This window comes from Hemitrygon akajei, chromosome 28 (genome assembly GCF_048418815.1).
Source record: "Hemitrygon akajei chromosome 28, sHemAka1.3, whole genome shotgun sequence".
In the NCBI taxonomy this organism is placed as follows: domain Eukaryota; kingdom Metazoa; phylum Chordata; class Chondrichthyes; order Myliobatiformes; family Dasyatidae; genus Hemitrygon; species Hemitrygon akajei.
In genome coordinates, this window is record NC_133151.1 from 3,512,259 (window position 1) to 3,526,632 (window position 14,374).

Genomic DNA, 14,374 nt, shown 5'->3' on the forward strand with positions numbered 1-14,374 from the left:
TTACCAGGAAGGTGGTTTCCGGCACAGCAATGTAAACCGATCATTGGTATCATGTAAACCGATGCAAAAGGCAGAGGAATTCAGTACCCGGACTTGTACAACTTACCCAAAGTCAAAATATTTCAAGTGCTGAAAAACCAGAATGCTGGAAATGCAGAGCAACGTGCTGCAAACTGTACAGGGTACTGGAGTACTGTGTGCAGTTCTGGTCTCCATACTTGAGGAAGGATATACTGGCTTTGGAGACAGTGCAGAGGAGGTTCATCAGGTTGATTCCAGTGATGAAGGGGTTAACCTATGAGGAGCGATTGAGTCGCCTGGGACAATACTCTCTGGAGTTCAGAAGAATGAGAGGGGATCTTATAAGAAACATACAAAATTTTGAAAGGGATAGATAAGATAGAAGTAGGAAAGTTGTTTCCATTGGTAGGTGAGACTAGAACCAGGGGACATTGCCTCAAGATTCAGGGGAGAAGATTTAGGACGGAGATGAGGAGAAACTGTTTTTCCCAGAGAGTGGTGAATCTGTGGAATTCTCTGTCCAGGGAAGCAGTTGAGGCTTCTTCACTAAATATATTTAAGATACAGTTAGATAGGTTTTTACATAGTAGGGGAATTAAGGGTTATGGGAAAAGGCAGGTAGATGGAGCTGAGTGTACGGACAGATCAGCCATGATCTTATTGAATGGCGGGGCAGGCTCGATGGGCCGGATGGCCTACTCCTGCTCCTATTTCTTATGTTCTTATGTAACATACACAAACGCTGGGGGAGCTCAGCAGGTCAGGCAGCATCTATGGAGAGGAATGAACAGTCAACCGCTTAGTCAGGGGTTCAGTCACAAGTCGTGACGAGAGGTCCCAAACCTGAAACATAGAATGTTTATTCCCCTTCATAGATGCTGACTGCCCTGTTGAGCTGCGGCAGCAAGCTGTGTGTGTTACTCTGGATTTCCAGCATCTGCAACATCTCGTGTTGAAGGGAAAAAAAATTACTCAACAGGTGAAGGGGAGAAATAAACGCTGGGTTTTCAGGTCAAAAACTTTTGTCAGAATTGAGTTGTGAACTCCACATGTCAGATATGGTTTTCTCTTGTGCCAAGACGAGGCCACCCTTAGGGTGGAGGAGCAATACAGACAGACAGACATACTTTATTGATCCCGAGGGAAATTGGGTTTCGTTACAGCCGCACCAACCAAGAATAGTGAAGAAATATAGCAATATAAAACCATAAATAATTAAATAATAATAAGTTAATCATGCCAAGTGGAAATAAGTCCAGGACCAGCCTATTGGCTCAGGGTGTCTGACACTCTGAGGGAGGAGTTGTAAAGTGTGATGGCCACAGGTAGGAATGACTTCCTATGACGCTCAGTGTTACATCTCGGTGGAATGAGTCTCTGGCTGAACGTACTCCTGTGCCTAACCAGTACGTTATGGAGTGGATGGGAGACATTGTCAAGATGGCATGCAACTTGGACAGCATCCTCTTTTCAGACACCACCGTCAAGAGAGTCCAGTTCCACCCCCACATCATCACTGGCCTTACGAATGAGTTTGTTGATTCTGTTGGTGTCTGCTACCCTCAGCCTGCTGCCCCAGCACACAACAGCAAACATGATAGCACTGGCCACCACAGCCTCACAGAACATCCTCAGCATCATCCGGCAGATGTTAAAGATGTTAAAAATACTTCATATTCCGTCTGGGTAGCCTCCAACCTGATGGAATGAATATCGATTCTCCTTCTGTTTAAAAAAAAATATCCTTCCCCTTCCATTCTTCCCCTCTGGGTTTCTTATCTCTTCTCACCTGCCTATCACCTTCCCCTGGGTCCCCTCCTCCTTCCCTTTCTCCTATGGGCCACTCCCCTCCCCTATCAGATTCTTTCCTCTCCAGCCCTTGACCTTTCCCACCCACCTGGCTTCACCCGTCACCTTCTAGCCTTCCACCCCCCCCCCCCCACCATTTTTTTTATTTTGGCATCTTACCCCTTCCTTATCAGTCCTGAGGAAGGGGCTTGGCCTGATATGTCGACTGTTTGTTCATTTCATAGGCTCTGCCCGACCACTAGCATTTTGCGTCTGCCCATTGCTCTGGATTTCTAGCATCTGCAGGTTTCTGGTGTTTCTGATGCTGAACTTATGCTTATATGCGTTCAATTAACCAGCTGTCATGGAGGGATTCATGTTTCTACTACGAGTCAATCTAGTTCTGGGAGGTCATTGACCAGAGAATTAAACCCACGCTCTGCGAGAGTCATCAAATCACAAGATTAACTTGTTGCCCTTGCAACTGATGATATCTTTAATGGTTGATTATTTCCAGCACTTTGCCTTGTGGTGACTTCGGTGCCATGACGACCGTTCCAGCACTGAAAACAACAGACTTTCTGAATTAAAGCACGCTGTTTGCAAAAACCAGAAAGATCCCACACACTGCATTCTCCATGCACGGTTTCAATTCAATGATCCTCCAAGAGGCCCACAACCTTTTCGTAGGGTTTGGAGGCTCGCGTGCCTCAGTGACCTGGAGAACTATGCTGGCTGCAGTCAGGGCTTTACGCTCTGGCTCTTGGTTGGGACACCCATGCCAAACAGGTCAAAGGGTAAAGGCCAGATGAGGAGTGGTCCACGGTCCTCCAGGTTCGAGGATTCGAACCAGGGTTAGCAACCCTGACTGGTAAAACAAAACTGTTACAAAAACACCAATGAAGAATCCTTCTACACCTGAGTGCGACAGTATTCCTGAGTCTCTACCCAGGACTTGCATGACTTATAGCAAACTGAGGGGTAACTACTGGCATGATAAATATTGCCAGAGATAGAGGACTTTCACACTTCCTCCCTCAATGCTGGCAGCGTGACGGGCAAAAGAAAGAAGTTCAAATGATGGTGGGCTGGCTCTGGTTTCAGGAACAGAGAAGATGCCAGAGGAACTCAGCAGGCTAGGCAGCATTGATGGAGGGGAATAGACGGTCGCCATTTTGGACATTTCTGTGAGAGAAATATTTGCCGTTCAGCCAGGGTTATTCCAATCTGAGTCTTAAACTCAACCATCAGGACCCAGTGAAGGGTCTCAGCCTGTAAACGTTGACTGTTTCAGAGAAACTGCCCCTCCAGGGAAACTGCCTGACCTGCTCTGAGGTCTGTGTGTCGGAGTCCGTGTGCCTGTGTCTGTCGCTCTGGATTTCCAGCCTCTGCAGAATCAATGGTATTTATTTCTGGTCTCAGTACTTTTTGGATCAGAAAGCAAGGCAGGACATGCGCCCAGCTCCTGCTGGCTCTGGAGGAGTCCGTGCCAGAGCACGAACATTTGCAGCCTAGGTCGTCAGAAAGCTGTACAACCTGCCAACAGTAACCTTACAGCTTCACAGGAAGATTGGCTGCCCCAGGGTGAGGTACCAGCATCTGCGCATAAGCAGATTAAAACACCCAGGGAAAACAAGTGACCAAAGAAGAGAACCCAGATTACTACTCAATAAAAAATAATTTGGTTGCCCTGTCCCTACTCAGCAGATAGTGGTTTTGAAATACCTAAAGCAAGTCTGATTCATATTAGCAGAGGCAAATGCAATGTTAGCGTTTCATTTCAAGGGGACTAGAATATAAAAAGCAAGGATGTAATGCTGAGGCTTAAGTTTATAAGGTATTAGTCACACCATCTTTAGAGAATTGAGCAGCTTTGGGCCCTTATCTAAGGAATGACGTGCTAAGGTCCCAGAGGAGGTTCGTGTGAATTATCCCAGGAATGAAAGGGTTAACATTTGAGGAGCATTTGATGGCTCTGACCCTTTTCTCACTGAAATTTAGCAGAGTAAGGGGGAAGTCTCATTTACTTTACTTTATTGTCACCAAACAATTGATACTAGAGCCTTACAATCATCACAGTGATATTTGTTTCTGCGCTTCACGCTCCCTGAAGTACAAATCGGAGTAAATATAATAAAAATTTAAATTATAAATCATAATTAGAAAATAGAAAAGGGAAAGTAAGGTAGTGCAAGTCAGGTCCGGATATTTGGAAGGTACGGCCCAGATCCGGGTCAGGATCCGTTCAGCAGTCTTATCACAGTTGGAAAGAAGCTGTTCCCAAATCTGGCCGTACGGATCTTCAAGCTCCTGTACCCTTCTCCCGGAGGGAAGAGGGGCAAAAAGTGTGTTGGCTGGGTGGGTCGTGTCCTTGATTATCCTGCAGCACTGCTCCGACAGCGTGTGGTGTAAAGTGAGTCCCGAGATTGGTTTGTGTGATGTGCTGGGCTGTGTTCACGATCTTCTGCAGCTTATTCCGGTCTTGGACAGGACAACTTCCATACCAGGTTGTGATGCACCCCAGAAGAATGTTTTCTACGGTGCATCTATAAAAATCAGTGAGGGTTTTAGGGGACAGGCCAAATTTCTTCAGCTTTCTCAGGAAGTAAAGGCGCTGGTGGGCCTTCTTGGCAGTGGACTCTGCTTGGTTAGACCAGTCAGGCCATTTGTGATATTCACCCCAAGGAACTTAAAGCTCCTACCTGTTCCACCTGTGCACCACCGATGTAGATGGGGTTGTGCGGTCCGCTACTCCTTCTAGCCTAACTCATTAACCCATCTCATTCTAGCCTAACAAATATTAAGAGGGCTAGATACTGCGGACGTGGGAGAGGATGTTTCCTATACTGAGGGACCAGAGGGCTCAGCTTCAGGAAGGAAGAGTGTCCCTTTAGAACAGAGGCGAGGAGGAACTTCTTTAGCCGGAGGCTGGTGAATTTGTGGAATTTGTTGCCACAGATGGCTGTGGAGACAAGATCATCGGGTGTATTTAAAGTGGAGATTGGTAGGTTTATTTATAAGGGTGTCAAAAGGTTGGAGAAGGTGGGAGAATGGGGTTGAGAGGATTAATAAATCAGCCATCATTGAAATGGCGGAGCAGACTTGATAGGCCAAATAGCTTAAATCTGCTCCTATGTTCTTAAGAGATTGCAACAATACAACTATTAACCACAGCTGAGATCCTGAAAGCACTGACAGCCATTTCCCTAATGTATACGGTAAGTGCAGTCCGGAAGAAGGCTTCTGAGCAAGAAATGCGGCAGGGCACCGTGGTTTTGACCAGGCCAGTAATTCCGACGTGCCAGTTACCAATCCAGAGATATGAGCTCGGATCTCACAGCAGCTGGCAGACTTAACATCATTAATTAAACAATAAAGAGCTGGCAATCATCGTCAGTAATGATGACCACATACCAGCAGGATGTGGAAAAAAACCTTCAGGGAAGGAATCCTGGCCTACTTACAGCTCCAGATCCACAGCAATAAAGGCTGATGCTTACCAGCCACCTAAACTAGCCTAGGAAAGGTAAAATTTGCCTTGCCTGCAGATTTGATGCTCCCTGAATGAATTACATAAAAATATTCAAGATAACAGTATCCGATCATTTATTTTAATACCCATTTCTGCTGCTTACAGGCTGTTCATGCCTTTCAATACAATTGTGACTGTATAGAAAGTGAGGCACCTTTGAAATGAACTATTCTGGAATACTCTGAAAAAAGTATATTGACTTAAAGTAACACACACACACACACACACACAAATAAACACACACAGTAAATGCTGGAGGAACTCAGCAGTTCAGGCAGAATCTATGGAAAGGATTAAACAGTCAATGTTTCCGGTAGAGATCCTCATTTCGGTCTTTATCCCTCTCCACTGATGTCGTCTGACCTGCTGAATTCCACCAGCATTTTGTGTGTGAGAATTCCAGCACCTGCAGTATCTCGTGTTTATCATCATTACATTCTGCGAGATTGTATTTTTACTGATATTCTATGCGTGCTTGTTGTTTTGTGTGTGTGAGGACTGGGCCTCGAGCCGCGCACGGGGCTGCCGCACTCCCCTAGGGGAATGGCTCCAAGCTGGAGTTGTTGCTGTAGCTCGGCAGGAGCCAGGCTCTACTGTGGACGACTGGATTGATGTCACGAGTTTTGGGACTCTTACAGTGATGTTGTGATACTATTTGTGCTTGCTATCTTGTGTGTACTTTGTGCTCTGTCGGTACAGTTGGCCCTCCTTATCCGCAGGGGATTGGTTCCGGGACCCCTCGCGGATACCCAAATTCGCGGATGCTCAAGTCCCTTATTCAACCTGTCTCAATGCGGTGGACCTTAGGACCCAGCGGAACCCCAGACCTTATTTAACCTGTCTCAATGCGGCGGACATTAGGACCTGGCGGTGCAGCTCTGAATCCGTGGTGTTTCTGTTCATGAAAATAATCACGATCACGATTGAAAATAAAGTGGAAATAATAAAGCGATTGGAAAGAGGTGAAACGCCATCGGTCATTGGAAAACATTAGGCTACGTCGGTCAATGATCGGAACAATTTTAAAGGATAAAGTGAGAAAGGCTCTGCCCCGATGAAAGCTACAATTATTACGAAGCAATGCAGTGGTTTAATCATTGGGTTTTGGGGTTTTGATCCTCCACATCAAGGAGAGCGCACTAGGGAACGATCTGCCCTGAGTCCCGAGAACTTCCGTTCCTGAGCCCGGTGCTGAAACATACGTTCTTAAGTATTTTATATACATAGAAAGGTAAAATATATACTATATACCAAGACAAACGTCTGACTAACTGACGCTAAATACTGATGTACCTGTTCCGACTTACTTAGTACAAGAACTTCCAATTTTTATCGATCCCGATCCACGATAACTCACGCACATCCTCCCGAATACTTTAAATCATCTCTAGATTACTTATGATACCTAATACAATGTAAATGCTATGTAAAATGGCTGTTACACTGCATTGTTTAGGGAATAATGACAGGAAAAAAAAGTCTGTACGTGCTCGAACAGCAAGTGCTGGAAGAGCACTTGTGGGTTTTCGCGATTCGCAGTTGGTTGAATTTCTACGTGCGGAATCCACGGATAAGGAGGGCCAACTGTACCGTGTTTTGTACCTTGACCCCGGAGTACCATTGTCTCATCTGGCTGTATTCATGAGTATTTATCTACGGTTAAATGACAATTAAACTTGAATTGAATGGAACAGACACAAATCTTTTTGTTTAGATAAATAAAATGGGAGAGTGGATTTTACAGCGCTGATTTGGCTCTGGATTAGGAAGGGATAAACAGATTAGAAAAGGTAAACTCCACTGTTGATCTTCTGAAAACAGGTGGAACGGCCCTTGAAGTGGACAGATGCTTTGTTAGTATGCAAATAGTCTCCCCTAGGAAAATAATTAGATTTACACTGTGAATTAATATCTCTGGTTCACACAAATGATTTCTGAAACACTGATGCAACGTGCAGCAAATTTGCATTTAAAGTTCACATCTGTTTCTAAGCTGTCAATGGTCTGGGACCAGAGTACATAGAATTGCTTCCGCTTTTTAATCCTGATCGAGCTCTCAGGTTTTCTTCCGCCGGTCTCCCTCAAAAGAAAATTGGCAGGTCAGCTTTTCTCTTTAAAACAACGCTCTTAAACTGTTGAACTCATAAAACTATAAGGGATGCAGACTCGGTTAGCGCTTTTAAACGCCAGCTCAAAACCAATTCATGTAACCTCTCTTTTAAATAAATGGCCTGGAAGATCATCGGGGACACCAGTCACCCCAACCGTAAACTGCTTTAGCTGCTTCCGTCTGGCAAATGGTACCGCAGTATTAAAGCCAGGACCAATAGGCTATGGGACAGCTTCTTTCTACAAGCCATTAGACTTATAAATTCACATGCCTGCACATTGCAACAGAGTCATAATGCAAAGATTTTCACTCCCTAACGTTGTGGGATAGATGCAAGTTTTAAATAAATTCAGTATTAATGAACATCTCTTTGTCTTTCACTTCTATGCTTGCACTTTATTGCAATGTGAAGCACTTTGAACTACAGGCTTTGCATGAAAAGTGCTCTTTAAGTAAGTTTTCAGACCTCTGAAATAAAGAGGAACAATTTGCCTGTGATATTTTCAATTCTAAATTGTTGATAAAGACTGCAACGACTTTCCTTCGACATGTCTTGAAGGATAGAATCTTTAACGTTTGAGTGTTAACTGAGGAAAGGTAATGAGTGGTAATTTGAGATCCTGGATCTAAAGATTTCTATTTCCTGGCCCTGCTGAATAAAACTTGCTGCACAATTAGCTATGTAATTACGGCAGGCCTGATTCCACAAACCAATTTCCTAACCTGGAGGGGGAAAGGAAGATCACAGTTGTTCTAAAAGCAAACCTCAAGAGGGCTGATCACACTCACCTGAGCAAAGTACGTGTTCATGAGGCTGAGGGTGAAGAACTGCAGGCACACTGGGAAGCAGTACAGTAACCAGAAGGAGAAGGGGCCCAGAGAGTTCGCTTTGATAATGTCCCTGAAGTAGAACGAGAAGAGCGTCGTCCTCAGGGCAGCCCACAGGAGGCACAAGAGGAGGAAGACCGTCTGGTAGCTGAACTTCTTGTGTTTGTAGTGTAAAACCAGCCACAGCTGGACGTAGACCAGGAGGAAGAGGAGTCCGTAAAGTGCAGTGTAAACAGTAGTCAGTCCCAGAGTCACGGAGGGCGGTATAGCAGGCTGCAGTGGCTGTGGGCTTACGGTGCTCGTCTGAGAACCCACTTGAGACGTTTCCATCTTCAGGTCTAGCAAGCAATCAACTAGGAGGGGAAAAAAAAATCATCAGTTTGAACCTTTGACTTTATTTTTTTAATCAGTGACCTAAGAGATAAAAAAAGCAGATACCGCCAGTGGGATGGAGCATCTTTCCCTGTCCTACCCCAAACCGAAGTTCAGAAAATACAGCTTAAGACTACAATGTGAGAAGAGGTGGGGTTAGCAAGGGCCACTGCGCAGGATCAGGAAAAGCTGCATGAAGTTGTACACTCAACCAGCTCCATCATGGGTACTAGCCTACACGAGGAAATCTGCAGATGCTGGAAATTCAAACAACAACACACACAAAATGCTGGTGGAACACAGCAGGCCAGGCAGCATCCATAAGGAGAAGCACTGTTGATGTTTCAGGCCGAGACCCTTTGTTACAACTAACTGAAAGGAAAGATAGTAAGAGATTTGAAAGTAGTGGGGAGGGGGGAAAATGCGAAATGATAGGAGAAGACCAGAGGGGGTGGGATGAAGCTAAGAGCCGGAGAGGTGATTGGCAAAAGGGATACAGAGCTGGAGAAGGGAAAGGGTCATGGGACGGGAGGCCTCAGGAGAAAGAAAGGGGGAGGGGAGCACCAGAGGGAGATGGAGAACAGGCAGGGTGATGGGCAGAGAGAGAAAAAAAAACAAACAACTAAATATATCAGGGATGGGGTAAGAAGGGGAGGAGGGGCATTAACGGAAGTTAGAGAAGTCAATGTTCATGCCATCAGGTTGGAGGCTACCCAGCCGGTATATAAGGTGTTGTTCCTCCAACCTGAGTGTGGCTTCATCTTGACAGTAGAGGAGGCCATGGATAGACATATCAGAATGGGAATGGGACGTGGAATTAAAATGTGTGGCCACTGGGAGATCCTGCTTTTTCTGGCGGACCGTAGGTGTTCAGTGAAACGGTCTCCCAGTCTGCGTCGGGTCTCACCAATATATAAAAGGCCACACCGGGAGCACCGGAGCACGGGTACTAGCCTCCTCAGTATCCAGGACATCTTCAAAAGGCAGTGCCTCAAAAAGGCGGCATTCATCATAAAGGACCCCCATCACCTAGGACATGCCCTCTTCTCATTTTTACCATCAAGGTGGCGGCACAGGAGCCTGAAGACACACACTTGTGTTGTAATAGAATGTAACAGGCCCTTCCAGCGCCCAGCAATTCCCCCAATTTAATCCTCCTGGCCTAACCACAGGACAATTTACAATGACCGATTACCCTACCAACCGGTACATCTTTGGACAGTGGGAGGAAACCGGAACACCCGGAGGAAACCCACGTGGTCACGGGGAGAACGTACAAACTCCTTACAGGCAGTGGCGGGAAGTGAACCCGGATCGCTGGTACTGTAAAGCGTTGTGCTAACCAATACACTGTTGTGCTGTATATATGTATGTACAAATATATACATTCATGGATATATGCATGCATAAACACAGAATAAAAACTCAGGAAGAACATTCTTCATTAATTTAAGTCTTCTAAAGGGAGCTAGATATGCACTTAAGGGAATGTAATTAGCTTGGCTTTGGGGGGGTGGGGAAGCGCAGCATAATTCCAGGAATGAAAGGGTTAACGTGTGAGGACCATCAAGCAGCTCTTGGGCTGTATTCCTTGGAGTTCAGAAGAATTGGGGGGGGGGGGTGGGTAATCTTATAGAAACAGTCCATCAAACTACAACTCCTCCCTCGGAGCCAATAGACTGGTCCTGGACTTATTTCTACTTGGCATGATTAACTTATTATGATTTAATTATTTATGGTTTTATATTGCTATATTTCTTCACTATTCTTGGTTGGTGCAGCTGTAACGAAACCCAATTTCCCTCGGGATCAATAAAGTATGTCTGTCTGTCTGTCTGAATGTTAAAAGGCCTGAACAGATTAGATATGGCAAAGTTATCTCCCATGGCAGGGGAGTCTTGGACAAGAGGGCACAACTTCAGGATTGAAGGAAGTCCATTTAGAACTGAGATGCGGAGAAATTACTTCAGTCAGTGGGTTTTAAATCTGTGGAATTTGTTGCCACGAGAGGCTGTGGAGGCCAAGTCATAAGGCAGAGATAGATAGGTTCTTGATTAGCCAGGGCACCAAAGGATATGGGGAATGCGGCAGGGGAGTGGGGATGACTGGAAGAATTGGATCAGCCTGTGATTGAATGGCGGAGCAGACTCGATGGGCCGAATGGCCTACTTCTGCTCCTACATCTTATGGTCTTATAATGCGACTGGTGGGATTGCTCTGCGATAAACTTCCGCTCAGCTCCCTTGGGTGAATGGTTTCCTTATGCGCTCTACCAATTTTATGACGATTGTACCAATAAACACACAACTTCGTTACCAACTTGAAGACTTAATTCCTCCTGAAAACAAAAAGCCTTCTGATCAATGTGGTCTGGAGTTGAGCGACTGTAACCTCAGCAAACCTATGGAGAGGAATAAACATTTGACATTGCGGGCTGAGCCCCTTCATCAGGACAGGAAAGGAAGTGCCGACTGTTTATTCCCCTCTATGAATGCTGCTCGACCTACTGACCTCCCCCAGCATACTGTGTGTGTGTGTTACTCTGGATCTCCAGCACCTGCAGAATCTCTTGTGTTTATGATGGCTCAGGGAAGTAGCTCTCACTTGCTGCTACAAAACCGGTTATGGCTCAGTCAGTCACAAGGCTCCCCACCTCCAGAGGAAGACTTCCAGCTAACCAGACTCCTGAAGCCCTTCCCCATTCTACACTTTCTGCTTCTGGAAATATAGACCTGCCACTGCTGGGCACGAAGAGAAGCTGGAAAAGCAGTGCTCGGTGTCAGTGCTTCCTGACAGCCCACACCAGCTGTTCCGCGGACTTGGTGCCAGCTCTCTAAAGCTGGGGAGTGCTGCGTTGCTGGCAACGGAGGAGGACAAACTGGTTCTGGCCCTCAGGTGCAAAATTAATGAATGCTGAAATGTCATCAGCACCAGGTATTACACTGTGGGCATTCTTCCATTACTGCTGCCAATGTCTGCTTCAGATTGATTTCCAATTAAGGAACGTAGAACATTACAGCACAATATGGGCCCATCCTCTTACGGTGTTGTGCTGACCTTTTAACTTACGGCAAGATTAATTTCCTTGAAGGGGGCTAATACTTTGTTGTGGTTCGGAGGCTTGTAAGCCCTGAGGACCTGCAGAGCTATGTTGGCTGGAGTCAGGGCTTTGTGCTTTGTGGTAGGGTCGCCCATGCCAAACAGGTCAAAGGGTAGAGGCCAGACTAACAGTGTCCACTAGCACTCCAGGTTTGTGGGTTCAGCTCAGGGCAAACAACCCTGCATGGTAAAGCAAAATTGCTACGGAAGCAACAATGAAGAATCCTTCCCCGTCTGAGTGTGGCGGTATTCCCGAGTCTCCACCCGGGACCTGCACGACTGACAGTAGTGAAAACCGAGAGGAAGCTACTGACATGATGAAGGAAGCCCTGAACGCCGCCACAGATGGAGGACCTTCACTGCTGTTCCAAATGCCAGCGGTGTAATGGGCAGTTAAGAAAGATTTCTCTCCCCCCTTTCCTCCCACAAGGGTTCACATCCATTCATAACCACCCTATCAACTTGAGTAACAGCTTAAGAAGGCTTCCAACGGTCTGGGGACTGAGTTCAAGAGCTGCAGCTCTATAAACTTCAGGCCAGACCACACTTGGAACATTGGTGAACGCCTACGTAGTTTAAGCAACTGCTTTGTCAAGCATCTTTGCACCATTCACCACCACGTGCGGGATCTCCCGGTGGCCAGCCATTCCACTTCAAGTTCTCATTTAGATTTGTCGGTCCGTGGCCCCCCTACCGTCAGGGTGAGACTACACTCAGGTTGGAGGAGCAACATGTTATATTCCAAAATGCTGGTGCAACGCAGCAAGCCAGGCAGCATCTATAGGAAGAAGCACTGTGGACGTTTCGGGCTGAGACCCTTCGTTAGTCCCTTTTGCCAATCAACTTCCCAGCTCCTAGCTTCACCCCATCCCCCTCAGGTCTTCTATCATTTCGCATTTCCCCCTCCCCCTCCTACTTTCAAATCTCTTACTATCTTTCCTTTCAGTAAGTCCTGACGAAGGGTCTCGGCCCGAAACATCGACAGTGCTTCTCCCTGTAGATGCTGCCTGGCCCGTTGTGTTCCACCAGCATTTTGTGTGTGTTGCTTGAACTTCCAGCATCTGCAGATCTCCTCGTGTTTGCATGTAATATTCCATCTGGGTAGCCTCCAACCTGATGGCATGTATAGCCATTTCTCAAACTTTCAGCGATACCAACCCCCCCCCCCCCACCCCACCACTCTCCTTCGCCACATCTCCTTACCTGTCCTTCATCTCCCTTTGGTATTTCTTCCCCCTTGCCTTTCTTCCATGGTCTCCTGTTCTTTCCCAACAGATTCCCCCATATCTTGTTCACCAACTTCCCAGCTCTTTACTTCACCCCTCTCCCTCTCTCAGTTCCACCTATCACCTGCCACCTTGTACTTCTTCCTCCCCTCCCCCCCCACCTTCACACTCTTCTTTCTCCCCTTCCTTTCCAGTCCTGAAGAAGGGTCTCGGCCCGAAACGGCGACCGTTTACTCTTATCCACAGACCTGCTGAGTTTCTCCAGCATTTTGTGTGCACGTCACCTTGGATTTCCAGCATCTGCAGATTTTCCTTGTATTTGGAGCATTGTGTTCTGTTCTGGACTCCTCCTTATAGGAAGTATGTGCAGATACAGCTGGCCCCTGTTTTTCAAACGTTCGCTTTACGACAGTTCGCTATTACGAAAGACCTACATTAGTACCTGTTTTTGCTAACCAAAGCGGATTCTTGCTTTTATGAAAAAAAGACGCCCGCTTTATACGTGTGTTTACCCCAACCAAGACTACCATGACCGTGAAACCTTGTACAGGCAATGCGCATGCATGTATGTGCCAATTTTTTCCCTCCAAATCGACTTTGGCTCGCTGTCTCCCCGATTTTGATAAGTGAAACTACACTGTACATACAATATTTCTACTTTATATAGCTGTGTCTTTATCATATCATTCCTGCTTTTACTATATGTTCGTGTTATTTTAGGTTTTATGTGTTATTATGTTTATGTGTTATTTGGTATGATCATACACACGGCCATAGTGGGGTGTGTCAGGAATGGACAGGAGGAGGAGTATAGGAAACTGATACAGGACTTTGTGATATGGTGCAACTCAAACTACCTGCGTCTCAATATCACCAAGACCAAGGAGATGGTGGTGGACTTTAGGAGATCTAGGCCTCATATGGAGCCAGTGATCATTAATGGAGAATGTGTGGAACAGGTTAAGACCTACAAGTATCTGGGAGTACAGTTAGACGAGAAGCTAGACTGGACTGCCAACACAGATGCCTTGTGCAGTAAGGCACAGAGGCGACTGTACTTCCTTAGAAGGTTGGTGTCATTCAATGTCTGTAGTGAGATGCTGAAGATGTTCTATAGGTCAGTTGTGGAGAGCGCCCTCTTCTTTGTGGTGGCGTGTTGGGGAGGCAGCATTAAGAAGAGGGACGCCTCACGTCTTAATAAGCTGGTAAGGAAGGCGGGCTCTGTCGTGGGCAAAGTACTGGAGAGTATAACATCGGTAGCTGAGCGAAGGGCGCTGAGTAGGCTACGGTCAATTATGGAAAACCCTGAACATCCTCTACATAGCACCATCCAGAGACAGAGAAGCAGTTTCAGCGACAGGTTACTATCGATGCAATGCTCCTCAGACAGGATGAAGA

The 14,374-nt window shown here is 46.3% G+C and overlaps 1 protein-coding gene across 1 annotated transcript in view; it reads right to left on the bottom strand.

Moving 5' to 3' along the window:
* Positions 1-14,374, bottom strand: part of LOC140717627 (G protein-coupled receptor 137Ba-like) — a 103,254-nt gene that overhangs the window by 49,038 nt on the left and 39,842 nt on the right. The window contains exon 3 of the mRNA XM_073031216.1: positions 8,241-8,632. Within this exon, the coding sequence (XP_072887317.1) occupies positions 8,241-8,609 (369 nt within the window). The 5' untranslated portion in view covers positions 8,610-8,632. The remainder of the gene's footprint in view (positions 1-8,240; positions 8,633-14,374) is intronic.